General features: G+C 44.0%; 1 protein-coding gene across 1 annotated transcript; it reads right to left on the reverse strand.

Annotated features, from left to right (window-relative positions):
* Positions 1-4,271: 4,271 nt before the first annotated feature.
* On the reverse strand, positions 4,272-8,487 carry SDF2L1 (stromal cell derived factor 2 like 1). Its single transcript, XM_075262515.1, has 3 exons — positions 8,278-8,487; positions 6,247-6,443; positions 4,272-4,993 (listed from the first exon to the last, which is right to left on the reverse strand). Exons 1-3 carry the CDS (start codon positions 8,441-8,443, stop codon positions 4,709-4,711), a joined length of 648 nt encoding a protein of 215 aa, XP_075118616.1. The 5' UTR covers positions 8,444-8,487; the 3' UTR covers positions 4,272-4,708.
* Positions 8,488-18,802: the final 10,315 nt, after the last annotated feature.

An 18,802-nucleotide genomic window follows, 5' to 3' on the forward strand; every position in this document is an offset into this window, starting at 1 on the left:
AAAGCAGCCCTAGAACATAACAGAGCCTCCTCCATGTAGGGACAGTGTTCTTTTCAAGATATGCTTCATTTTTCCATCTGTGAACATAGAGCTGATGTGCCTTGCCAAAAAGTTCGATTTTTGTCTCATCTGTCCATAGGACATTCTACCAGAAGCTTTGTGGCTTGTTAACATGTAGTTTGGCAAATTCCAGTTTAAAATTTTTTGTTAAGGAGTCTTCATTAGTTGATACCTTTTTTTAATGGCTAACTAAAAGTGATGACATATTGCGAGCTTTCGGGACTACTAAAAAGGTCCCTTCACCAGGCTGATGAAGGGACCTTTTCAGTAGTCCCGAAAGCTCGCAATATGTCATCATTTTTAGTTAGCCATTAAAAAAAGGTATCAACTACTGAAGATTCCTCAAAAAAAAAAGTATATTTCATAGCCACTCGCTAACTTGGTACAAAGATACTTCTCCTTATACAAATTCTAGTTTGTCATATTCAAGTTATTTTGTGACTATTGTGGGTTTTTCATTCACTAAATGAGGGGTACCAACAATTTTGTCCGTGTGTGTGTGTGTGTGTGTATATATATATATATATATATATATATATATATACACACACACCATGTTTCAGAAAATAAGACAGGGTCTTACATTAGTTTTTTGCTCAAAAGATGGGTTGGGGCTTATTTTCAGGGGATATCTTTTTTTTTTTCTATTCATGAACTACAGCCTGCTCACCAGAACCCCTTACATCCAAAACAATTTAGAGTTGGCAAGTGCTAATGGTGGATGGGTTCTCACACAGATCTGTCTCCTTCCTGTCTCAGGCCTCTTGCCACTGCAACCAAGTGTAGCAGTTGGCTCCCCCTGGTGACTGGAGACAGCCACAATGTAATCATGCCAGCGGGACTATCCAATCTGTGTGTGAGAAACCAGCACCACTAGTAGAAAGCCCTTATCGTTATGGAGAACTCTCTCACTAGTGCCATCTTGTGCAGATAGCTCCCTTAAAGTCAATGTGTGATTCTTTTGGGGATGCAATTCTTTTTGGGGTGTCTGCATTCGTTGATGAAGGATCTGCCTGATTCTATTTCATTTTTTTTTACATGTATAGCTGTCTGGACAACTTTATAAAAAAGAAAAAAAAAAAAAAAGAACTGTAACTAGGACTTATTTTCAGAGTAGGACTTTATTTCAATCATACTCCAACACCTGAAAAATCATGCTATTGCTTATTTTCAGGGTAGGGCTTATTTTTGGAGAAACACAATGTGTGTATATATCACAATATGGTACATCTTCTCTTCGTACATGTTTGCTTATCTCAATTTTAAATAAAAAAAACAAAACAAAATATGATACAGGCATAACTTACTGGGCTTCCAGAAAGGAAGTTCTTTTAGGATTCGCTCTTCCACGTTTGCTCATGAGGTCAGAAGAATAAAGATCCAATCCTAGGTCCACATCAAATTCCATCAATAATTGCAGTAAGAAGTGGTCTTCAACAAAAGTAGTTTTCTCAAAGAAATTGGTCAGCCTGCATAGTACACAAAGTTACTTAAATTCTGTCACAGGAAATGTGATGTAGATCTAAGGATGCCGTTCTATAGGTGTGTTAGAAAATGGAAATGTCATAAGATTGGGTAGGTGTGGGGGTTGAATTCCAGACACTTATCTTTGTAGTCCATACCTTCCAATTCTAACATTAATGTAATAATACTGGAGTAATACATGCAGGACGTAAATGGTCTTCTGTATTACTTCATCTTTGGGCACACTTGCTGTAATATAATGTACAAGTAGCGTGGATGACAGTTGCTGGAATAACGTCTATATGAGTATGAACAAAATAGTGTCTGAGGGAAATGAGTTTGGCCCTAAATTGAAGAAAAGCCAGTGTGATTGGGAGCAGTACTGAGTCTTTGAGACTCAGAATTGGGGACTCATATTTGCCATACCCGACGATCATCTTAAACAATAAAGAAAACGTGGGGTATAGTATTTATTTTAATATAATAGATATGATAAAAGCCATTACAATCCTGCATAAGCAATCAATCGGTAAAAGTCTAATGAGTCACAGCAGACGTTATAGAGGTTGTCACATCAAAGACAACTCCTTCAATATGGGAATCAAGGCTGGCTTCTGCCACTCCCAGTAAACAGCTGATGAGTCAGGGTATGTTGCAGTTCACTAGTTGTTTCTCCTAAGTGGGCGCTACAAGGAAAATGTTGTGGAAGGGACTTTTCAGTTACTGTGCACCAGAAAAACTTCTATATTATGAGCCAAGCGAATGTCCTTTTGAGCTTGATCGCATCAGTAAACTGTGTACAGCTTTTCCCCCCCCCCCCCCCCCCCCCATACAGAACAATGTAGTAGGCTACAGCATTCCATAAAAGTGTATTGTTAGACAAAAAAAAACCCACCACCTCTGGATGCCTAAACAGATATCTGAAATGCCTACATGGAATGCACATGTTGGGAGTAGAGATGAATGAATATGCTCGATCGAATACCTCGGCCGCAGGGAAGGTGGGAGGGGCAGTATAAATTCAAAGCCCCGGAAGTGTTTTTGCATCGGGAGCTATGCGTTCGAGGTATTCGCTCATCGCTATTTGGGAGGCATTTCTGGTGTAAACATGAAACAGATGATGTATTTACAATGTACTGAGTCCCTAAAACACCCATTCAGATGACTGATTGAATGACTACCAGGGCAAGGGTCCCTGGCTCAGAAGGCGGTGCCAAAAAAAAAAGGAAAACTAGCATATGGAAAGATGTTGTTTTAAGCATTAGTTTTGTGTCCTTTATCATTATCAACCTGCCAAAATATCAGATCCATATGTTTACAGAATTCTTCCTACTAATATTATAAATCCTTCCTACTAGTACTATACTAGTAATAATAATAATATTGTTCCTCAATCACTCAAAAATGGCTGAACGGATTTGAATGAAATTTGGCACATAGTTTGTAACCTTGATTAAAACATAGGCTACTTTTAATTCTGGTAAATGACATGGCTTCACGACTGTTACGAATTTATGTTCACATACTATATTACACTGCTCTTATCTCAGCTTTTGAGAAAACCAGGGCTGTTATCGCTGTGTAAACACATGCTAACCCTCAGTGGTTTGTGTTCATGCATTTGCATATTATCAGATCTGGTCCAGGCACTGCGGATAAACTGACATGGGCAAGCACCTTTAATCCAAATTGGCAGTTTGCCAATTTTCAACATGCCTGTATAAAGAATCTCATTTGTCGCAAACAAGGAGAGTTATGAAGGTATCCAGAAGTCACAGAGCTCTCCTCAAGCAGAGCTGAGGGAGGGGGGGGGGGGGGAAATCAACGCCAACAACACGCTCATTATATGTGGCGTCGCAGCGAGCTGATATGCCAAAACAATCACAGGCACAACTCGAGGAATGAGTTCAGCGGCAGGCCAGCTTGACAGCTGCCAAATATCAGAGCAGGCAAATCATCAACACCAACAACATGCTCATTATACTACGTTCCAGTGAGCTGCTAAGATGCCGGAACAATCACAGGCACGGCGTGAGTAACAAGGTCTGCCGGAGAAGGCAAACCATCGACGGCCGCAATTTGCTGAATCTAGGCGGATCATCGATGCCAACAACCCGCAGACGAAGTCACGGGCAGAGGCTAGTAATTTAATAAAACATGTTTTATTGTTGCCAATCGAGTCAGTGTGTGTTCATTCATTTCACTTAATGTATCGTAAAATATAGTGGAAAGCAAAAGAAGAGAAGAGGCAAATGAACAGGTCACACAAAAGTTTGTTACATCTTTATAGGAAAAAAATCAACATCTGGTACAGTTAAAGATTGACACTATAAATTATAGAACACCCAATATCTGCTGCTGACAACCATTGAACCTTGTATCCTTAGGTGTCTTTTAGCATCTTACACATGTCAAGTGCAAACAACAGACACCTACAAGCCAAAGGCTTTGTTAAGCTGATACTATAAAGATATTCTAAAGAGTAGTCTTATTTTATGCAGAGACAAAAGGACAAAGTGGTTTAAAGGGAACCCGTCAGATGGTTTTGCAACATAAACTAGCACCATCATTTGCAGGATGAAGTAATGTCCTTTCCATTGGTGCCTCTATAAACTCTCCTGACTCAAAGTGAACTTAAAAAGAACAATAAAATCATATGTAAAGTAACCTAAGTAGTCACAGCGGGTGGGGAACAGCTATAGCTGTCATGCTGTCTGCTTACTAACCACATATCCTGGGCATGACTGACACCTCCATTGTGATGTGAGTGAGGGAAGATGTAAATACTGGCCAGGAGGTGTGACTAGCCTTAAGGACCTCCCCCACGCACTGACTGCTTAGGTTAATTTACATATGATGATTTTATGCTTTCATAAATTTATAACTTTACTTCGATGCAACAGATTACACAGGACACTAATGGAAAGAGAATTACTACATCCTGCACATGATGGCGGCCAGTTTATGGTGAAAAAACAAGACAAAAACATCTAACAAGTTATCTTTAATGTGACCAGACTGAACATACTGATCCAAACAATCTGAAAACATACAGATAGATCCCACTGATCTATAGCTTGAAAACCTGAAGCTCCTTTTTTCATTCTTAGCTTGAGATCCAAGTTCCACTTATCCTTTAGTTCTTTTGTTGAACACAATTCTTGTATGACCTCAACCCCGCTTCTCACAGTTCATCATGTCTGCCTGCACCAGGAGGAAGGCTTGGTTTGATGAACACTCCTTCCATTACTTTCCAGTAGTTATGGGCATTGGCACTTGTCATACCGTGCACTTCTCTTTGCCCTCTGATTGGGTGGCTGTACTGCTCACCAGTAACAGTGAGGTAAACACTGGTCCCAACATGCTTGAAGCGCACTGCATCTTCACGCTCCCATAGTGTGTCACTGCACTGAACAGTCCATGTGTCTAGGTCATCTCCTTCCCCATCATCTCCAAAGGCACTAATTTCCTGTATAATGAAAAAAAAGGATTAAGTAATATTGTACATATTTATAGAAAGAGGATTTAGGCTAGTAGCATAAGCTGCAAGTTTACAGCAGGTTAGCCATAGCAGAAGCACCAACAGTTAACCTGCTGAGATGTAGAGTACAATTGTAGTGGATGGGATTCATAAACACTGCAGAAAAAACTGCAGCACAAGTTATCCTACCTGCTGGGTTTTGATCATGCAGCTTGTCAATCAACGCTGCAGATTTCAAGAAGTGCAATGCAAGAGTTGAAACCCAGGCTAGCCATACAAGAAACCTCCCATGAAATCCAAGGCACAAACCAGCCAATTTCAGATAGATTTTCTAATGCCCATTCTGATGTGGGACATCTTTTGTTCTCAGGATAGATCTGCAGGCATCTCTAGCTGACTGATCAGTTCTACCGAGACAATGCAACTACTGGTAATGTTTACATGCCATGATCAGCACTGCTCACTTGCTGTACAATGTGTAATGGCGGGATTAGCTATTATAATAACGTTTAATAGGCTATAATGGAAAAAAGGAAAAAGAAAAAAACCTACTTCCCCCTCTTTACACACTGTACAGCAAGTGAACAGCACAGCTCCCAGGACAAACATTATTGGGAGCCATCTTGGTACAAATGGTTGGTAGGGGTCCCATTTGGCAGACCACCATAGATCTAATATTGAAGGCCTAGCTCAAGATAGGCTATCAATATGACAAAGATGGATAACCCTTTTAATGGAAACGGCTCAAAGGAATGGATTTAATAGAAGGTAGAATTAGAAGCTTCAGCCTTATTGCCTGTTTTAGCTTCCCATAATATAAGATAGAAGGAGGTTGACATGGACAAATTTTGTTGACCATTATTTGAAAAATGGATGATCTTTTATGAAGGCCAACGGCTGTTGTAAGTTTCATTTTTACCAAGAACAAAACAGAAAGGGAAGCCAAGAACAGTGTATACTGTTAGAAAATATCCGTGTGTGGCCAACCAAAAGTAATAATTCATTTTTCTAATACTGTACAGCACAAATCTGGGCTTTTAGAATCTAAGTTTTCTAATATGCAAACTGCAACATTCATTAAGAATTGTCACTTCCTCTTTTTCCCCCCACCACATTTCTTGTTACATGTGGCCATTTCCTTCAGTACAGTGTTTTGCTTTTTTTATTTACCGCAACTGCACAAAGCATATTCACAGCAACCCAGAGACATAAATGGTGGCGTTTCTTAACTGTGTTCATACCTGGTTGTTGGATAAGGGAGAGGAGAAGTGATGTGAATGGAGGTTCTTCCCTGTGTTGACATGAGTAAGGCGAATAATTTGACCACACTTTATAGGTTCTCCACGAGAACAGTCTCCATCTTTTTTGCCTCTTATCCTCCAGTAACTGTTTGCATCATCAGAAGCCTCCACTCCAGTGACAGACTGTTGTCCACTCCCTATTAGAAAAAAAAGGGCATTGTTAGTGTTATCCAAAGTCACACATGGAACACGTCTAATTCATACAGTATCATTATTTATAATATAATATTTAAACATTTTTGCATACATTTAATTGCTCCAATTTAATTTGTGGGGAAAGAAAATCATTAAATGGAGACACAGTTTGTATAGAAGATGTATGCACAAGCAATAGGATACTTTTAAAGGGGCTCTATCATTGAGAAAGGTCATTTTAACTAAGCACATACTTGCATAGCCTTTAAAAGGCTTTTTAACACATAGTGTTTGTATGCTAATCGCCTCATAAGTTTATGAATGAGTCCCTTTTTATTGATATGCTAATTAGCCTCCAGCGTGCACTGTCTGCTGTGTGTACAGCACAGGCTGCTGCTGCCTAATCAGCCATACCTGCTCTCACACATATAGCAGAGACAGTGCTCACTGAGACTTCTGATGCATGCTGGAGGCTACTTAGCATATGATTAAAAATGGGCTCATTCAAAAACTAGTGAGGCGATTAGCATACAATAGGTATGTGTGGAATAGTCTTTCTAAAGGCTATGCAAGGATGTGCTTAGTTAAAAATGACTTTTCCTAATGATAGAATACTTTTAAAGGGGCTCTATCGTTTGCGCATACATCTTCTATACAAACTGATGTGTCTCCATGGTTACAAACAAATCTTGCACATTGTGGTTCCAGAGATGTAACATTCTTCACTAGTTAAAGAGGACCTTTCATCTCCTTGGGCACATGCCAACCGTAGCTCTTTACTGCCAGAAGGGCGTTTCTGACACCGGGTGCTGGCGATCACCAAGAAAATGGCAGCGCCCACGTGCCGCCAGGAAAATGGCGCCTCACCTGTGTGTTTAAGGAGCAGGGTGTTAGCTGTATCTCACACCGGCTCCTGATGCCGCTGCCGACATTCGGAGCCTGTGACAAACCCCTAATATGCGCGATCTCTATTGATTGCAGCATTTTAAGGGTTAAACAGCGGGGATCAGTGTTTCTCACCGTCCCCGCTGTTGCAGTGGGAGCCTGGCTGTTAGATACAGCCGGGCTCCCATGGTAATCGCACAAGCCCCATCACATACATGCACATGGGGATGTGGTAAGTAACCACATTCTCCCATGTACATGATAATGCGTGAAGGGGTTAAAGAGGACCTTTCACGTCCTCATCAATGTGCAGCATTATATACCACTAGAAAGCTAATTGTGCGCTGAATTCAGTGTACTCTGGCCGGCTTTCTCAGTATGTTCCCCAGAGCTGGAGATATTGGTGAGGTCAGTTTCGGCGCCGATATCTCCCTACTATCAGCCTAATGTTATCGCTGGGCTGTGAGGAAAGTTGGTTCTGTAAAAACAGCGGTTATTTTAGCAGGCAAAGGTGCAGCATTTCCACAATATGGGGCCTCAGCAGCAGAAAACACGTGTTGTTCAAAAAAATGCAGAATGTTAATTTTACGTGTGGAAGCGCTGTCATTTTATGATAATGGGATGAAACATAGATTATGTGGGGATTAGTTTCATCTAACATATGGAAAATGTGACTACCCTGCTATACCCAGCGGTGTTCGGCCTCTATGCACCTGCACTGATAATGGTGACAGCCTGACACTGGCAGGAAGTGGCAGCCCAGCACCCAGTCATAGCAGGTGCAAGCGTATGTCAGGGACACTTCCTCCTCGTCCTTGTCCCTTGTCTCCCCACCGCCTGGACATACTTGGTATCGTGTGGTCACACGGGGCAGTCACCACACAAGATCCAGTCCCAGGTTGTGCTGCTGGAGAAGGACGTGCAGCAGACAGCCGGCCGACAAACACTCACCTGAGCCGTACTTGACATCGTGGGAGTGCAGCCGCACATTATGGCGGGTATTGAGAAGCTTCACCACGGAGCCGCACGTCACGTACTCCGCATCCTCACTCCCCTGTCCCGGACACCAGGTGCAGCAGAGCGCGAGCACCAGGAGCCCGAATCCCGCCCGCAGCATCGCTATCCCGGCAGCTCAGCCCGGCTGCTCTACAACTTCCCTCAACATGTCAGGAGCCAATCAACACACGCCAGCAGTAAAGGGCGGGACGGGACGGCCTTACAGCCAATCATACAATAGTATAGGTGTGTGTGGGCGGAGACTACAGAACCATCCAGACTGGCAGTCGTAGAGTTGTATTGAGAGTAGGATGACTGCGGGTTGTAGACACGAGGGAGAAGCGGATTGGTCCACGCAATGGCCCATTCAATGTCAGCCAGCCAATCAGGAAACAGAAGGTCATCACTCTGCTGGCTATGCGCGGCTGCCGGAAAGTCTAGAAGTGTGCAAGGTGTCCTATAACCACCTTGCGTTTCATCTCTTGTGGACGGAGGCGATTCCTGCTGTTACACATATTGTCACTTTGTGGTGTTTTGTGATTTGCAAGAGACATGAGATAGATCTAATCTATTGTTATAAACTGAGAGTAGGTTTGTTCATAAACTATGTCATAAATGTCTGATAGATTGTGGGTCACACCTCTGGGGCGTCACATCTATCTATACAATGAAACCCCGCAGCCTCTGTGACCTTACTGAAGATTTTCAGCTATAATTGGGTTGTGTAGAAGCAGCATAACCCTGATTTACAATGTTAACTGAGTGGGAGTTAGCAAAAACAAAGTTGAACAGTGACTACACCTCTAAGGTTAGATTCACACCTGTGCGTGGTCTTCGCTCGAGGATTCCGTTCCCCATTACGCTTTTTTTCCCCCCCATTCCCCAACCCACATTATATGGGTGGAAACCCAGCAGATCCTTATTAGGGTCCATTCACACGGAGGAAAATGGTAAGGAATTTGGTATAGAATTTTCTACGCTGAAAAAAAAGATTTCAATGGGTTCTGCCAGGTTTTTTTCCACCAGCAGAATTTTCCGCTAGATGACTGATCCGGCATCCAGCCGCGTACTCCGTTCCGGATTAGGCCCAATGAATGGGCCTAGTCAGGAGGAGGGAGTGTCTTCAGGCGGATGTCGTGAGGCGAATCGGCCTGAAGAATCAGCATCTCACTTCTTTTTCCAGGAGCCGGAATAAACGGCTCCCGGAAAAAAGAACTGACTGGCTCCCATTGAAGTCAAATGGAGCCGTCTTTTTGGTCAGGATTTTGAGGCGGATACGGCCTCAAAATCCTGACCAAAAAACCCCATGTGAACTTATGCTGTGTTTACACATCAGTATGCCATCCGTCCGTTTGAATTCAGTTTGACACTTCAAAACGGACTGATACACATACAGATTGTATACTGACACCTTAGCAAACGTTCACCGCCCCCTAGAGGACAGATAAGGGGATTAAAAGTAGCAATTGTAAACAGAGTAGAGATAAGGAGGTATAATAAATGTCCCTGTGTCCTCCTTATCTCTACTCTGTTTACAATTGCTACTTTTAATCCCCTTATCTGTCCTCTAGGGGGCGGAGATGGTTTGCTATCAGCATAAAAAGGTGTCAGTATACAAACAGTATGTGCATCAGTCCGTTTTGAAGTGTCAAACTGAATTCAAACGGATGGATGGCATACTGATGTGTGAACATACCCTTACTTACTTTTTTTTTTTTTTACCCTGTGAGGTCATTGCTGCATCAGGAAATAAAGACTAGGAGGTTTCAGAATGGGAGCTGTGAGATATTGGTGAGGTACAGTGTGGATTATTAAATTTGTGCATTGCGTTAAAAAATTCTTTGCTTGACAACCATTTTACATTTCATTATAGCCTGTGCCCAAACCTGTCACAATCAAAACATAAAACCATCAGGTTCCACCTCAGTCAGTAATTTGGGTGGATAATGGAGTTTTCCTGTTAGGGAGCGTTCACACTACTGTCGGTGTCCGACAACTAGTGTTCGCTGCTAATGTCCGTTCAAAATCTTGTGTGGACATTAGCAGCGGACACTAGCTGTGTCTGTGACATTTTGCATTGATTTAAATATACATTGGGTGCGTTCTTTTACTGTCTGTGGGTGTCCTTAACTGTCCGTTCCCAAAGATGTCCAAGATGTCCAACGTTTCAAGCGGACAGCAAAAACCTACATGTCGGGTTTTGCTGTCCGCTTGAAAAGTCGGACATGTTTGGGAATGGACAGTTAAGGTCAGGCACGGACTGTAAAAGAATGCACCCGATCGCCATTTAACTCAATGCAAAATGTCACCGACACAGCTAATGTCCGCTGCTAATGTCCGCGCAAGATTTTGAACGGACATTAGCAGCGGACACTACCTGTCAGACACTGACGGTAGTGTGAATGCCCCCTTACAGCAAGCACCTGAATTGTACTCATTATGATTGAGGCCTCACGTCAAGGAAAGGCAGCATTTTTTGCTGCAGATTTTGTTGCGTTTCTTTGAGCCAAAGCCAAGAATGGCTACAAAAGGAATGGGAGATATATAGAAAGTTCTTATACTTTTATCTTCTGCTCAATCTACTCCTGGCTTTGGCTAAAAAAAAAAACGCAGCAAAAACTGCAACTAAAAATGCTGTGTTTCCACAACATGGGGCCTCAGCCTAAAGTGAATACTGGATTGATGAGGCAATTTTCCTTTACACTTCTGCCAAAATGATACGATATAGATTTCCTTTTGTTACCTTAATAAAGTATAATGTAAACATATGCACTGTATACAGTGTTCAAAAAAATAAAGGGAACACTCAAATAACACATCCTAGATCTGAATGAGTGAAATATTCTCATTGAATACTTTGTTCGGTACAAAGTTGAATGTGATGACAATAAAATCATAAAAAAATCATCAATGGAAATCACATTTATTAACCTATGGAGAACTGGATTTGGAGTCCCCCCCAAAATTAAAGTGGAAAAACACACTACAGGCTGATCCAACTTTGATGTAATGTCCTTAAAACATGTCAAAAAGGGCTCAGTAGTGTATGTGGCCTCCACGTGCCTGTATGACCTCCCTACAACGCTCAGGTAGTGCAGCTCATCCTGGATGGCTCATCAATGCGAGCTGTGGCAAGAAGGTTAGCTGTGTCCGTCAGCGTAGTGTCTAGAGGCTGGAGGCGCTACCAGTAGACAGGTCAGTACACCAGGAGACGTGGAGGGGGCCATAGGCCTTTGCGCAAGGAGGAACAGGAGGAGCACTGCCAGAGCCCTGCAAAATGACCTCCAGCAGGCCACAAATGTACATGTCAGCACAAACTGTTAGAAACTGACTCCATGAGGATGGTATAAGGGCCCGACGTCCACAGATGAGGGTAGTGCTCACAGCCCAACACTGTGCAGGAAACTTGGCATTTGCCAGAGAACACCAGGATTGGTATAACAAGAAATATTCCATGAAAGTTTCCCTATAAACTAATATTTTTAGAAAATAAACGGGATAAAGTGAGTATCCAAAAATATAGGGTAGCAAATTAAAACTCAAACCAGCCAAGAACACCAGGATTGGCAACTTCGCCACTGGCGCCCTGTGCAGGGCCGCCATCAGGAATTTTGGGGCCCCATACAGCCTAAGTGTCTGGGCCCCCCCCCCCTGCCATTTTTGCTTTGTGCGCCGCGGGAAATTTAGCCCCACCCACTGTTATGTTGACTCCGCCCACTCATTAATTTTCCATTTGCCCGCACACTGTATAATCCTCCTACAGTCACCCGTAAATTATATGTCCCCCTCCGTCTCTCCCCTAGCTTCATCTGCCCCCAGATTCATGTCCCCTCCATCTCTGCCCCTAGATTCATGTCCCCACATCTCTGCCCCGTTTCATGTCCCCTCCATCTCTGCCCCCAGATTCATGTCCCCCCAGATTCATGTCCCCCCCTCCATCTCTGCCCACAGATTCATGTCCCCCATTTCTGCCCACAGATTCATGTCCCCCCATCTCCATACCTCCCAACTTTTGAAGAACTAAAAGAGGGACAAAATGTGTGGCGCGCTTAGCGCGCCGCAGCAAATTTAGCCCCGCCCACTTTTGTGTTGACTCCCCCACTTGTTAATTTTTCATGTGCCCGCACACAGTATAATCCTCCTACAGTCACCCGTAAATTATATGTCCCCCCTCTATCTCTCCCCCAGTTTCATATACACCCTTCATCTGTCCCCAGTTTCATGTCCCCCTTCCATCTCTGCCCCTAGATTCATGTCCCCACATCTCTGCCCCATTTCATGTCCCCTCCATCTCTGCCCCCAGATTCATGTCCCCCCAGATTCATGTCCCCCCTCCATCTCTGCCCCCAGATTCATGTCCCCCATCTCTGCCCCCAGATTCATGTCCCCCTTCCATCTCTGCCCCCAGATTCATGTCCCCACAGTTTCATGCCGTCCCCTCCTTCATCTGCCCCAGTGTCATTCCGTCCTCTCTTTCATCTGCCCCCAGATTCACGTTCCACCTCCACAAACTTACCTTCTCCTCCGCTCCCTCGCCGCTCTCTGCGCGTCTCTCTCGCTGACACGTGCGGCTGAAGGAAGGAGCTGACACAGGTCAGCTCCACGCTTCGCCGCTGGGTGTCTCTCTCGCTGACACATATGCGGCTGAAGCGAGGAGCTGACCTGTGTCAGCTCCTCGCTTCGCCGCTGCCGCCTCTCTTGCTGACGCTGACATGTATGCGGCTGAAGCGAGGAGCTGACCTGTGTCAGCTCCTCACTTCGCCGCTGCCGGCTCTCTCGCTGACACATATGCGGCTGAGCCGGGTTCCGGCTCAGCCGCATATGTGTCACCGAGAGAGGCGGCAGCAGCGAAGTGAGGAGCTGACACAGGTCAGCTCCTCGCTTCAGCCGTGTATGTGCTCAACTCAGATCTGCGTCCTCTGGACGCAGATCTGAGTTGAAACAGGACATACAATGACTGCTGCCGGCGCCAGGGGGCCCGGGCCCCCCCCATTTTAAAATTTGGCCGGGCCCCTGACGCCAGTAGCAGTAGTACTGGCCTATCGGCGGCCCTGGCCCTGTGGTCTTCACAGATGAAAGCAGGTTCACACTGAGCACATGTGACAGAGTCTGGAGATGCAGTGGAGAACGATCTGCAGCCTGCAACATCCTTCAGCATGACCGGTTTGGCAGTGGGTCAGTAATGGTGTGGGGTAGCATTTCTTTGAAGGGTCGCACGGCCCTCCATGTGCTTGCCAGAGGTAGCCTGAATGCCATTAGGTACCGAGATGAGATCCTCAGACCCCTTGTGAGACATATGCAGGTGCGGTTGGCCCTGGGTTCCTCCTAATGCAGGACAATGCCAGATCTCATGTGGCTGGAGTGTGTCAGCAGTTCTGCAAGATGATGGCATTGAATCTATGACTGGCCCGCCTGTTCCCCAGTCCTGAATCTGATTGAGCACATCTAGGACATCATGTCTCGTTCCATCCACCAATGTCACATTGCACCACAGACTGTCCAGGAGTGGGCAGATGCTTTAGTCCAGGTCTGGGAGGAGATCCCTCAGGAGACCTTCCGCAAACCTCATCAGGAGCATGCCCAGGCATTGTAGGGAGGTCATACAGGCACGTGGAGGCCACACACACTACTCAGCCTCATTTTGATATCTTTTAAGGACATTACATCAAAGTTGGATCAGCCTGTAGTGTGTTTTTCCACTTTAATTTTTTTTGGGGGGACTCCAAATCCAGGCCTCCATTGGTTAATAAATTTGATTTCCATTGATGATTTTTCTGTGATTTGGTTGTCATCACATTCAACTTTGTACAGAACAGAGTATGCAATGAAAATATTTCATTCATTCATTCATTCATTCATATCTAGGATGTGTTATTTGAGTGTTCCCTTTATTATTTATTTATCTATTTTTTCTTTAATGTAGATTTTGAGCTCCATATAGGGATCACAATGTACTTTTTTTTTTTCATTTTAAGTATGTTTTTGTAGAATTGGAGGAAATCCATGCAAACACGGGAAGAACATACAAACTCCTTGCAGATGTTGCTCCCGGCAGGATTCGAACTCAGGTAGCAAGCGCTGCAATTCTACCCCTTGTGGAGCAAATGACTCAGTGTTTAGGAAGTTTTGGAGGTGGTAGTAATACAATAAATAATGAATTAAGCTGGAAGGTGAAGCAGTCTCACCACTGTTGCATAGATCCTCCTGTGGCCTGCCATGAATTACTAAGTGACATAAGAGAATATGTGACAATTAAGTACAGATAACAATAGTCTGATGACTAGTCCTTGCATGTTAGCACAAATATGTACTGTAGGTGTGACATTAGCAGGGGCTTGTTGTATCATGAAACTTTTATAACTTATCATGAGTTTGTTGTCATTACACAAATGGTACTTGTCATTGTTCATATATAAAACATTCTCGTTTGTAAAATATTTAAATTTGGGATAATGTTTTCTGTTGTGGTAAAAATAACAATAAATTATATATTGACAGGAAAAAGTTGTCTCTTTCTCCGTCATAAACTCACAAAATGATAGTTTAAAAAGAAATGTTTGTTTTTGTTCAGGAACAGAACCACTTTAGTCCATGGTTGGGCTGAAATTCCAGACACAGTTCATGGACAAGATTAGTATTTTAGGAAGAAAACAGACCTGGTTTCTGTTATCATACAATTCCTTTCTGGTTGTGGGAAAATATATCTTTACTCCAGGTGACAGCTTAACATTGGTTCTTCTCTGCAGAATTAAATAGCTGTTGATCTGTGGTGACAGCTGTCAGCAGTGACGTAACAATCGCAGTACCAGGAGGTGCGACTGGGCCCAGAGGGTTACAGGACCCGTGGCCAGCTGGAAATGGCCAGGTCCTGGACCACCATGATAGTGGTCGGGGAAAGCCCCTCTCCGACCACTATACCTACTGTTAATAGAAAGGGGTCAGGCCCCAATCCATTAGATGCCAGCCCAGGGGAGGTGACAAAAAATAAAAAAAAGACTTCTGTATACTCACCTGTCCTGGGTTCAGCATCCTCTCTGGCGCTCTTTTGGCTGGTGACTGAGATCAGACCTCATTGCTGGGGTCTATGATTGGGCCCCGGCAGTGACATGGTGTGCACCAGCGTAGGGATGTCATTGCACCCCACATGATCGCTGAGGTCCAATCACAGGCCCTAGTGATGTCTGGGGAGCAGAACCTCAGTCAGCAGCAAAAGAGGTGCAAAGAAGATGGGAAAGGCACACAGACGGACCAAGGATGCCTCAGAGAGGTGTAATGTAAGGTGAGTATAAGTGTTTGTTATTTTTAACCACTTCTCCTGGGCCTCTACTTATTATACTTTGGGGTCTAAGGAGACCACAGAGTATAATAATAGCACTGGCTCTGGGGGAATGGGCGTTCTTGGGGGCATATACTACTGTGTGGGGGCTCCTATGGATCATATAATACTGTGTGGGGGCCACTGTGAACATATAATACTGTATGGGGTTACTGTGGGCAATATAATACTGTGTGGGGGCCACTGTGAACATATAATATTGTATGGGGTTACTGTGGGCAATATAATACTGTGTGGGGGCCACTGCAGAGCATATAATACTATATGGGGGCCATTGTGAGCATATGATACCATGTGGGGACCACTCTGGAGAATATAATGTTGTGTGGGGGCCACTCTGGAGCATATAATGCCTTGTGGGGTCACTATTAAGCATATAATGCTGTGTGTGGGCCACTGAGGAGCATATAATGCCTTGTGAGGGCCACTATGGAGCATATAATGCTGTGTGTGGGCTACTGAGGAGCATTTAATACTGTCTAGTATTGTTTACATGTCAGGTGCTGTGCTGCTCACTCACTGTATTCTTGATAACTGCAGTTGTGGGTACTAAACCTGTATCTCTTTCAAGTATCTGAGATATGACTGCAGAACCCGTCACTATTAAGAATTCGCACTAGAGAGGGGGTAGAGGTCCCAGGACAAAAGTTTGCACTGGGGCCCACAAGGCCTTAGTTACGCCACTGGCTGTCAGAGTTCCAGACACCCATTCATCACACAAGCACGTCTGACCCTTGATGTGACATAAAGGAGGCTTCCAAACTCACTTCCACACTCACCTATCATACTAAGTTGCAAAGGAGTGAAGCAACACCAACATCGGCACATCCATATAAGTAGCTGCCACCACCCACCACCTACAGTAGACAAGACCCTGTGATAGCCAGACTACTCACACCTGCACTACACACTGATCCTCCAGCACACTAGTATACAAACAGTAACAAGACTAAGAGATATTTTCTCTTATCATAATTGTGGGAACATTTAGCCAAGGATAAATCATTCAATTTTAGTATTTAATATACTCAAAAGACAGTACTTACAGAAAAAACTGTAATCAAACAATATGCAAAATAAAAAAAAGAGATAAAGTAACAGAGATACCTCATACAAGCCTGAATTAGAGCTTGGCAGGAAGGTGGACAGATTATAGGCATGCTACATTTCGAAGTATCTGACCTTTTTGAAGGACCCCTAACCCAGACCCCTTTTGGAGCCACCCACTGTGTCTGTGGCTGGCTAATTACATGTGTTGAATTCAGAGAAATATGACATATTTTGGGAATATACCAAAACTCTGGGTGGGTACTTCATATACAGTAAGTATGATATTACCGACAACTGCTGTCCAATGGTTTTTTTTTTACAAGTTTAGGCATACCAAACATGAAGAGTAAATCTCCATAAAAACCACAGATACATAATTTGGGGTTGTTATTTACATTGCCACTCCCAATGCTTGAAGTCACAAATTCACCCAGGTTCTCAAACCATATTTCACTCCTCAGATGTTTTTATACTGATGACCATCACATCAATATTTGATCGGTGGGGGATCAACACCTGCACCCTACATTGAGATGTACAGAGCTGGAAGCTGGACTTAGAGCTGCATTCTTGTCCATGCCATAGCAGTGATGGTGGGGTACCGAAGTTATGTGTCTACAGCATTACTTAAATAGGAACGGAGCTACTTTTGGCACCTGTGGATAAGTCACAAGTATGAAAAACCTGTATAACATATTGAATTGTTAAATGTTTTTTTTTTGGTTTTTTTTTCATTTTGAAAATTCAATTTTCATAAGCCCAGTTTGGGAGTTAATAGTGGGGGTCCCTTCAATGTCCCCAATCAATCATGAGAATAACCACCAGGCAAAATGTATACCCGGTTGTTAGGCAGTGTTAGGGAACCCTGGAATGGGGACACAAGAGACAGTGAGCCCTAAGCTTATGCCCCCTACTGTCCCTTCCTATTGTCAGGCCCTATCCTATGTAATAGGCGGCAACCACGAAGACAGTCCCTCCCTGAGTACGTGACACACAAAACGCAGACAAGACGAACAACAACAATGGGAAGTCAACTTAGCCAAGGGTCAGTAACAGTCGGGCAATACAGTACCAAATCGGAGTCCAAAAAGAGAAGTCAGTGAGGAAAGCCAAAGGTCAAGTATAATAGAGTAATCAAAACAGAGACAGTAAGAGCAGGTATGCGCACGGCAATAGCAAGCACTGGTCTGAATGGGAACCAAGGTTATATAGGGAGGAAGAACCTGCCCATGGAGTTGAAAGGAAGGTGGCTGTCAATCACAGGGCAAGGTCAGATTAACCCTTAGAGGAGCAGAGCAAACTGAAGGTGAAGGAGATGGGTGTGGTGGAAAAATCAATTACCAAGGTAAAGAATAGGGCAGTGTTCAGACAGTGCAAGGAGAAACCAACAGAATAAATTACAACCGAACACGTCTCCTGCGCCGCAGCGCCAGATGATGGCGCCAACGCCCGGATGGTCAAAGATGTTACAGTACACCCCCTTTTACGAGGGGCCTCCGGACCCTCGCCAGATGGACCAGGTTTCGAGGGATTTTGGCAATGAAAAAGTTTGATCAAACGTGGCGCATGGAGATCCACACCAGAAACCCAAGTCCGTTCCTCTGGACCATACCCCTTCCAGTGTACGAGGTATTGGACTGAATTCTGCACTCGGAGGGAGTCTAGAATTTTTTCTACTTCATATTCTAGTTCCCCTTGAATCACCACAGGCGCAGGTGGACTGGACAAAGGAAGGACGGGCGAAACATATTTCTTCAAGAGCGACTTATGAAAGACATTGTGGATATGGAAAGAATTAGGAAGTTGTAATTTAAAAGAAACTGGATTAATACGTTCTGTGATGACATAAGGCCCAATATAACGCGGCGCAAATTTCCCTGAGGGAACTCTAAGACGCAAATTCTTGGAGGATAACCAAACTTGATCTCCCACCCTGTATTCTGGACCAGGTAAGCGTCTTTTATTAGCCTGCCGTTTTTGGTATTCTTGGGCTTTTACCAGGCTCAGGCGAGCCTGGGCCCAGACTGTGCACAGTCGTTGATAAATCTGCTCAGCATTGGGATTAACAGACTCAGTACTATAGAGAGAGGAGTA

Source organism: Leptodactylus fuscus, chromosome 1 (genome assembly GCF_031893055.1).
Source record: "Leptodactylus fuscus isolate aLepFus1 chromosome 1, aLepFus1.hap2, whole genome shotgun sequence".
Lineage (NCBI taxonomy): Eukaryota > Metazoa > Chordata > Amphibia > Anura > Leptodactylidae > Leptodactylus > Leptodactylus fuscus.

Coding starts and splice junctions, on each gene's coding strand:
- SDF2L1 (XM_075262515.1), bottom strand. CDS start 8,443: ATGCTGCGGGCGGGATTCGGGCTCCTGGTGCTCGCGCTCTGCTGCACC. Junction 6,444..8,277: donor CGATGTCAAGTACGGCTCAG/GTGAGTGTTTGT, acceptor TTTTTCTAATAG/GGAGTGGACAACAGTCTGTC. Junction 4,994..6,246: donor CTCCCTTATCCAACAACCAG/GTATGAACACAG, acceptor TTCATTATACAG/GAAATTAGTGCCTTTGGAGA.